The following is a 9,384-nucleotide window of genomic DNA, read 5'->3' as shown; positions in this document are numbered from 1 at the left end:
ATGATAAATGCGTGCAGGTAGCGTTAGGTTGCAGCAGCATTGAGCATGGAGTGTGCAGCGGTCTTCTGGAGCTTTGATTTCGATATTTGTATTTTCCTTTTAGCACTGTATTCAAATGTTTATAGTAGTGGATATGTGATGATGATGTTGCCTTTGTGATTTGGGTAAACTTGTGGTTATGCTTATTACGAGTTAAATATACGAAAAAAATAAAAAAATCCTCCTTGTAGGATCCGAGGATCGAAATCGGCGTATGGATGCCGGAAGCCGAGAATGGGGTACTATGGAGTGGTTCGGCACCGGATTCGCGATCGGGAATTTTGTAAGCCCGGTTTCGGAGTTTGGGCGTGACAAGATTAGGATTAGGTGTAGGTTTAGGTTTAAGGATTTAAGAATACATTTCGATTTTAGGTTTAGGTTTAGTTTTTAGGCTTAGGTTTATTTTATAGGTTTAGGTTATAAGTGCAGGTAATAGGTCATAGGTTTAGGTTTAGGTTTTAAGCTATAAGTTTAGGTTTAGGTTAAGGTTTAGGTTCAGGAAATCGGGTTCGGGTTCGGGATCGGGTTTAGGTTTGGGTTTTCAAGTTCAGGTTTAGGTTTAGGTTAGTGAGTTGAGATTAGGATTAGGTGTAGGTTTAGGTTTAGGGATTTGAGAACACATTTAGGTTTTAGGTTTAGGTTTAGGTTTTAGGTTATGGGTTAAGGTTTAGGTTAGGTCATAGGTTATAAGTTTAGGTTATAGGTTATAGGTTAAGGTTTTAGGTCATAGGTTTTGGTTTAGGTTAAGGTTATAGGTTTAGGTTTAGGTTTAGGTTTAGGAAACCAGGGTCGGGTTCGGGATCGGGTTTAGGTTTGGGATTTGAGAATAGGTTTAGGTTAAGGTTATAAGTATAGGTGTAGGTTATCAGTTAACGTTTAGGTTTAGGTTATAAGTATAGCTTTTATGATTTGAGAATAGGTTTAGGTTATAGGTTTAGGTTTAGGTTATAGGTTATAAGTTTAGGTAATTGAGAATAGGTTTAGGTTATAGGTTTAGGGTGTGGTTTAGGTTAAGGGTGTGGTCCCTGCAAATACAGATATAAACACGATCTTTCCAAATGGCCAGGCCCCTCCAATGTTGTCCATAGAAAATGGATAGCTTCATCATGGTCATAACAGCGGTTCCCACTTTCCAAGGACCCCCGCTGATCCGGATAGCTCCGATGCACACCCGGGTTTACTCCATTAATTTTGAGTAAATACATAAACACGGCCTGTCCAAATCACCAGGCCCCTCTAATGCTATCCATAGAAAATAGACAGCTTTATCATGGTCATAACAGCGATTCCCACCTTCCAAGGACCTCCGTTCATCCGAATAGCTCCGACGCACATCCGGGTCTGCTCCATCAATTTTGAGCTAATACATTTAAAAACAATATAAATATATCTAAAAGCATCTGGATACCTGGGGAAGACCTCCCATATTTGTATTGTTGGTTACTCATCCCTTTGTCTACTAGCCACAATCGACCAAAAATTTCTATCGCTACCTGTACTCTGAAAGCATCTGGATACCTGGGGTTTAGGTTTGGGATCACACATACATACATGCATACAAACATGCATGATGATACATCCATCCATCCATGCATGCATACATACATAAACACATGCATGATGATCCATCCATCCATGATCTAACAATCCATCCATCTATCCATGCATACATACACACATACACACACATGCGTGATGATCCATCCATCCAGTCTTCCATCCATGCATGCATACATACATACATATACACACACATAAATCCATCCATACATGTATGCATGCATACACACGCATTATCTATCCATCCATGTGTGCACGCATACGTTTCATCCATCCATGCGTGCATGCATACATATACACACATACATACATGTGTTTTATCATAAAACCATGCATGATGCATCCATACAAAAATAAAATAAAAAAAATCCATGCGTGCATGCATACATATAGGGGAATTGAACACATTTATACTAATTTGTAGTTCAATCATAACCATCATGTTTGAGGGAGAAGAAGATTCCTTAAGAATACCTGAATGACAGCAACACCACCAGAGAGTTTTGCTATTCTTTCATTAAGCTTCTCTCTTTCATAATCCTATTCAGCAGCCTGCAAAAACCCAAAATATATATGCCACTAAGGATGCTCAATAGCTGAAGGATGATGGAGAAGGAAAGGCTAAGAACAATTTAATTACAATTGAAAAATGAAAAATGAAAAAACAAAACACCTCAACAAAAAATGTAATTTACTCTTCTAAAACTTCACCTAAAAGTTAAAATGCTATGTAACTTATGGAATTTACTCCTCTCAAAGTGGTTAATCTCCATTTGAAAATACAAGTATTTAATTGAAAATTTGAGGAAAAGGACAGGTTCAAAAGGCTATCTAGCACCCATTTTTCTAAAAATTAAAATAAAATCAGATATATAACAAAAAAAAAAAGCCAGGGAATATACAAGTTCTACTGTTCCTGTTGCAAGAGCCTGATGCAATTTGAGATGAGATGTGTAGTTATATAATGATTTCATTTCCTCAAATATGAAAGTGAATCATTGTAATAACGGACAACCAAAGGATGTTTCCATCATCTTCATCCTTTTGAATTTTATAGTGCATTGACTAAGAAAAAGAATGCCATCATTCATCCACATGCACATCAAAGACGCTTACATATACACATCGTATACATAGGCAATTAGACATCACATATTTTAGCTAATTCATGCATTTTTAGCTACAAAAAGTCAAGGGAGAGCTTTTCCACAAATTTCTATTCTTTTCCACAATTTGTTATGATAAATCATTGCTTACTTCTAAAAACTATAGTATTGGCTATAAGAAGAAACATGGTTTTGTTGCAATATACTGTTCATTGCAGATATTGTAATTGGTGGTTTCTCCTGCTTCACGATGGGAATACTAGAGATTTAAGCTAAAAGTTCTAAAAACTTGAGGAAGGAAACACTTGATTTTTAAGCTAAAAGTTCTAAAAAGTGTGACCCAGCTTGAGCAGCTTTTGGACATTTTTGTCCCCACAATTAGCTTCCTAGGGCAGAAAACTTTCAATATTCAATGGGTTTTGAAAGAAATTTCAAATGAAGTCAAGGGTATATTGGAAACTAAAAAATGTGGCTGTTGTTGGTTAAACAGTTCCGATTTTCCCTGGAAAAGGCTACAACAGGTTTGGATTTTCCCACAAGAAGCATTTCCCACAAAGGTTTTGATATGGTCGCTCCTTTAACACAATTTGGTATGGTGGCTGGTTTACACCCCCAAATTGCATTGATTTATTTATGCCATTCATGTTCTCAATACAACCACATAGAAGCTATCTACATGACTGTATCAATCTCCTCTACCTATCTACATGTATTTGCATGTATTTGCATTTGTATACCTCAATGTCAAACTTCAGGTTCATTTTAAGGTTTGGTAGTGCATAGATCTCAGCAAGCAAACCAAGGATGCCCATAGTCCGGGGATTAGAAGGCTAATAAGCAAGATTACTTTGGCATGACTCTAGAATCTGCAGAAAATATTGACATATTAAAAACCCAGACCTGTGATAGAAAACCACATTGCCAATCTTGAACTCACTAACGGATTGAACAACTTTCCAATCATGAGATTCAAATTATACCCACTAAGAAAACATATCAAATTGATACAACAAATAAGCAAACACAACACAAACATAAACAAAGCACAATGATAGAAAACCCCTTTCTACAATAATGACATACTACAGCCTATTAATGACCACTCCACAAATCTTTCCCTTTCTAATAAAGAAAACCAATAGACACATAAGTAGTAAGAATGGGGTTTAAAATCCCACTACCAAATGAAATAAAATATTAGAAAATATGGTGGAACCTACCTGATAATAGCAAGAGTTCATTTGGATGAACCTACTTTCCAACAAGATTACTTTCCAACACCAGATGTTTGGTGTTGTTCCTAGACTTAAGAGATTTGTACTCAAGGGGTCAATAAAGTAAAATTCAGCTGATGGAAAGTAATGCTTCATACACAAACTAGTAATGCTGTTGTGCTATCATGTACCAGTGAAATTGAAAAAAAAAAAAAGTAAACATGAGTAAGTATCCATGAAAGTGTTGCATGATAAGAGAAGTAAGAGCAGTCACAAGCGTCTTTGCATTTGGCCTCTCACGAGGTTCATATTGCATGCAATGAGAAGCCAATCGCACCAACTCAGTTCCATCATCATTTGAGAAGTGGCCTTCCAAGCAAGAATCCATCAGCATCAGGAAATTCTTACCACGTATAAGGTTTGTTGACTTGCTGTTTGTTGTTACTAATTATGAACAATGGAATGATGTCTTCTTGTTCTAAACCCATAATGTCAACCTTCCCAGTAAGATTTGCTGCTGAAAACAAGACAACTCTATCATCTTCATTCACTGCTTCCTTTCCCAACTCGACCAGATTGATATCAGAATGCTTGCCAGGAAAGAAGGAACCAGTCCAATCATAGAACAGCATAAAAAAAAAATACCATGTATGGGTGGATGCCAATTACTAACAAAATGCATGCAATAGGTACATGTTTAGAAAAAAGAAGCTAATATCGTAGAAAGAACAAAATAAAACACATTATGGGACTGAAATACTAATTGTTAGCATTATATTTCACAACATCTAATAAGCACTTCATACATGTGTGGCATCCAGGCTTGGGTAAAGCACTTCATACATTACTTGAAGTTTAGTACCTAATGATAAAGAACATTTCTTTCCATGAATTCATTATCTCTCTCTTTTAATTTTTTAACTTTCCATTACAATAATAACTACCTGAAATCATGGCATTTTCTCAAGATAGAAGTCTAATTCATCCCAACTTGTGCACCTGTTAGGACAAGTAATTCAAACAACATCCTGCAACACATTTAAATGCCTAATCAATCTCACTCCAGTCTTATATATTGAATGCCTAATGTATAGTCTCTTGAATTGGTGCAAACCATACCTGAATTAAGTGTAATGAATCTACATCTCTTCTGCTATTGAGTGTAATGAATCTACTCAAAGAACCCCATCCAAGAGCTCTGGTCGGTCGATAGAAATCAAGCTTGTGCTCTATTTTCTTTCCAATTGTTGTCATCTGAAGACTTCTCAATAGGGGAAGAACTCCAAACAGGAGATCTTGTTGGTTGATTCAACTCATCTTGTCCTTTGTCTTCATTCCAACCACCAATATCTGAAGATCTCTCCGTATGAGTACCCTTTGGGTTCTGACTACCCCAGACAGAATTAGATTGACCATGCATCTTGTCCTTATCCCAAACATGTGGTTTAGCAGATGAATCATTCCTAAAATTTACATATTGGGATTTAGCATCTTGAACCCTCTCATTTCCTGCATCATTTGATTTCCAACCTCCCCAGGGAGTAGATTGATCAGATTGAACAGGCTGCTTCATTGCTTACTTCTTTTTCATCAACATCTGCACCTAGACATTCATTACTTACTTCTTTTTCACTAGAAGAGCTTACCAAATGGAGGAAATCATACACATCTGTTATGACATCTAGTTTTGATGCCACCTAGCAAAAAGAAGAAAGAAGGTGATTCATATTTATGCTTATGAAACGAAGTCTAATAGTTTACACAGCCAGGTTATTAAACTAATAAATTCTAAGAAAAATAGCAAGTGCCAAGACCTATGGCATAAAAAAAAAAAAATCGTTGCATGGATTAACAATCAAACAACAATGGTAAAGGGAAGAAAACTAACTTCTTTCTTGCTCCACATAATTTGGAAAGGTGTTCCTGTGCCAACGGCGATATGTTTACCCCAAGAACATGATGCAACTATACTGGATAGTGAATCCGTGTGACACCTTTCAACTGCTCCCTCAAAACATTTAATTGGCCTCTGCATCCATAAAAATTATTAAGATTGGCTAAACCCTAACCAATAAAAATTCAGTATGGCACAACGGTAATTCTTCCCTTGAACGTCATGGAATTTAATATCAATAGACATTGGCAAGACTCAACATTAATCTATCTTTACTTTAAACATTGGGCTTTAAATCAGGACTTGTTAGGTTGATTCTCGAGTCATATGCCACATGTACAAGGCCAGGCTAGGCCCGGACCTAGGCTCATGCCAGACCAAATTAAATTTTAGTATATAAAAGAAGATTAATTCAAATGCATGGCAAAATAGTGATATTTGTGCTTAACCAAGGGCAAGACTGACTTTTTCAGTTGACTAATTAAGGATCTATTAGTGTAAGCAGCTCTAAGTCATACATAAAATGAGGTGGAGTTTGGGAAATAGAATAAAAGCAAGAGGTTTCTTTTTTTTGGAATACATTCCAGATTCCTTCCCATCATATTTAGAGACGACGGCTGATACATGCACATTCATTTACTACTTTTTTTTTTGTCAAATTTTAAAGATGTTAGTAAAATAACCAAGGCATGGTTACCCTTTGTTTCCATCTTATGAACTGCAAATGACATTCACTATCTATAATTCCTTTCTAAATCATGATAAAATAAAAGGAAAGATTAAATGCTCTTACATCAACTGAATATGCACTTCCGAACGGGAACTTAAGAAGCATGGCCCAAAGAAGCGGAGGGGACTGAAACATGAAGGCCACTGCAATACTCTGAAATAATGAATGAAATATTTATTAGCTTAAGAAGCATGGCCCAAAGAAGCGGAGGGAACTGCAAATGACCACCCACTTCCTTTCATTGATCATCAAAAAAAATGAAGATCAATCGGCTGATTAATGATCAAGCTATTGTAATTATTAGTTTAAGTTACTGCTAAAATAGGATCAGCGATATAAATAGTTTTAAGTTGTGACCATGCCACTTGTGCAGTTTTTGACATCATGAATATCACCTTAACAACCTAGTAGAGTAACTAACGTTTTCCAAATCAGAAGGGGCAAAAACTTAATTTGGTTGCTTAGCTAACACTAGTTATGCTATCATCTTAAAACAGTCACAGTTTGGGGATTTGTTTATAAAGGACAAAAAGGAATGGTGTTACTACAAATATGAAAACTAGAGTGGGCTTTGTCTTGTATTGCTAAAAGGAAGGGTTGTATATGCAAAAACCTCTAAACAATATTTATCATATGAAATACAAAACCATGGTTGATCAAGGTTTAGCTAAGGATCACCAACATTACTGCAATGCTTCTATGAGGGTTCTGCTCCATGCCCTTCTGAAGTTGGACTAAGATCTCTCTCCCCTTCTGTAAACATCTTATCAAGAACACTGGAGAAGAATCTTTTGACTAGTGAAATGTTCAAAATGCAACCAAGATACAGGTACATACAAGCTGGACTAATCATGCATGTAAATTTTGTTGCGGAAATCATTTTCCACAACTATAGTTGTGAATTGTAACTAATCCTTGCCATAACTATCCTAAGAAATCGGAGTTTAGAGGACCCCTGACTCAACCTCTCCATAGTTGATCCTCACAAGTCACACCCATGCTCACCAAAGAGCACACCCTTCAAAACCATATTATAAAGGATAGCTAGGCCTTAAAGATGATACACACCAGATGGCGTCTTGAAAGGTATCTAAAAACATGAAGATTTATGAAAATATAAGAGGAAGTATGGATTCTTGCCACACGTCTTGATTACTTCTTTCCAACGTGTACATTTGGAGATAGACAAGGCGGTCTAGTCTCAGTGACTCATGCACTGAGGATGCTTCTAAACTAGCATTATTGATTCAGGTTTGAGATCTCTTTGATGTTAGTCTCTTTTTCTTTTCTTTTCTTTTTTCCCATGTGTCATCACTTAATGAACGTGTTCACTATTTTTTCTGCTTTGATTACTTAGGGGCTGTTTGGGGTGAGGGATTTTTGGCAAGGATTTGTGAAATCCATGGATTTCAAATCTCCCCTATTTATCGTTTGCAGGGATTGTCAAATCCGTGGATTTCCTAAATGCAAGCCTCCATAAATCCATGCCCCCTTTGCTGTCTATCAAATGCAAGCCAATGCCCTCTCTGCTGTCTATCAAAGGCAAAAAGAAAAAGAAAAAGAAAACTAGAAAATTCATGCATTTCAAAATTCTCTAATTAAACAGCAAATGTAACACGAAAATGCTGAAAATTCAGGCAAATGTAGCATGAAGATCGAAAGTTCTACAATTAAAAATATCAAACAATTACAAGTTAACCAAATATCTAGCAAAACAGGAAAAAAAGAAAAAAGAAAATCCAAACTGATTAAATTCGACTAGATGAGCAGAAAATGCAAGAAAATTTGTAAAAATATATAAATTCAAGGTCAAAAGAACCAGATCAAACAAGAACATCTGTTCGATCGAACTAAAATGAATCACTGAAAATTTACAATAAAAATGCAAAAAAAAAAAGGACAAAAATACAAGATCAAGTAAATACAACCAAATTCCACTCAATCTAACTTCGATCATGGCTAGTGAAGGATTGATGAGGTGCGTTTATGAAGGGTCCATCGCAGGACAAGACATGGAGATCGATGGAGGAAATCTAAGGGGCCGTTTGAATGTGGGCGCTCGATGGAAGATGAAAGAGGGAAAAGAGGAAAAGAGGGAAAAGAGGGGCGCTCGATCGATTTGGGATGGATATAGAAATCCTCTTCCAAATAAGATAAAATTTTAAAATTTGTATGATGTGAGTTTTCCACTAAATAATAACATAAACTTTATTAACAATCGTACATGTATGGGACCAATTTCTGGATGGTTAAGATTGTATTACATAATAAAAATGTATAAATATTTACCATTTACAATTAGACCGATTATTTGGATGGTCTGGATAACTCTATATCTTAGCCACTATTGTTATGAACAGGTCACCACTATTTTACATTAAATACAAAACTCACAGTGAAAAAAAGACAAATGAAAACGTAAATTGAGCTTTGGATCTAGTATGGCTTTGTGGGCCCCACCATGATCGATTTGTTTCATCCATGCCGTCCATCCATTTCTCAACATAATTTTATCATCGATCCCCAAAAATGAGCATGAACTAAAACTTGGGTGGACCACACAATGCGAAAATAATAGTGATTGGACATCCACCATTAAAAATCTAGCCCATCCATTATGTGTTGCCACTTGGATGAGGGGTCATACCAAGTTTCAGATGTATCCAAATTTCAGGTGGGGCCCCACCAAGTGGTTTTATATGTTTTAGGCATGTCTTCAAATGATTTTAGATGGTATGGCCCACCTGAGTTCCGTATAAGTATGATTTTTGTGATATCCCATAATTTAAAGGGGACCCATCAAATGCACGGTGTTGATGTTGGACACACATTATGATGGGG

General features: G+C 36.3%; 1 protein-coding gene across 1 annotated transcript; it reads right to left on the bottom strand.

The window, feature by feature from the left end:
* Nucleotides 1–1,961: 1,961 nt before the first annotated feature.
* On the bottom strand, nucleotides 1,962–7,260 carry LOC131220054 (DNA-directed RNA polymerase V subunit 1-like). Its single transcript, XM_058215029.1, has 4 exons — nucleotides 7,222–7,260; nucleotides 6,607–6,696; nucleotides 5,808–5,948; nucleotides 1,962–2,151 (listed from the first exon to the last, which is right to left on the bottom strand). Exons 1-4 carry the CDS (start codon nucleotides 7,258–7,260, stop codon nucleotides 2,140–2,142), a joined length of 282 nt encoding a protein of 93 aa, XP_058071012.1. The 3' UTR covers nucleotides 1,962–2,139.
* Between the last annotated feature and the right edge of the window lie 2,124 nt (nucleotides 7,261–9,384).

Source organism: Magnolia sinica, chromosome 12, assembly GCF_029962835.1.
Source record: "Magnolia sinica isolate HGM2019 chromosome 12, MsV1, whole genome shotgun sequence".
Classification (NCBI taxonomy): domain Eukaryota; kingdom Viridiplantae; phylum Streptophyta; class Magnoliopsida; order Magnoliales; family Magnoliaceae; genus Magnolia; species Magnolia sinica.
Note: the sequence above shows the minus strand (reverse complement) of the source record. Positions and strands in the feature narration are given on the sequence as shown.

Coding starts and splice junctions, on each gene's coding strand:
- LOC131220054 (XM_058215029.1), bottom strand. CDS start 7,260: ATGGAGCAGAACCCTCATAGAAGCATTGCAGTAATGTTG. Junction 6,697..7,221: donor GAAGCATTGCAGTAATGTTG/GTGATCCTTAGC, acceptor TCATTATTTCAG/AGTATTGCAGTGGCCTTCAT. Junction 5,949..6,606: donor GAAGTGCATATTCAGTTGAT/GTAAGAGCATTT, acceptor TTATGGATGCAG/AGGCCAATTAAATGTTTTGA.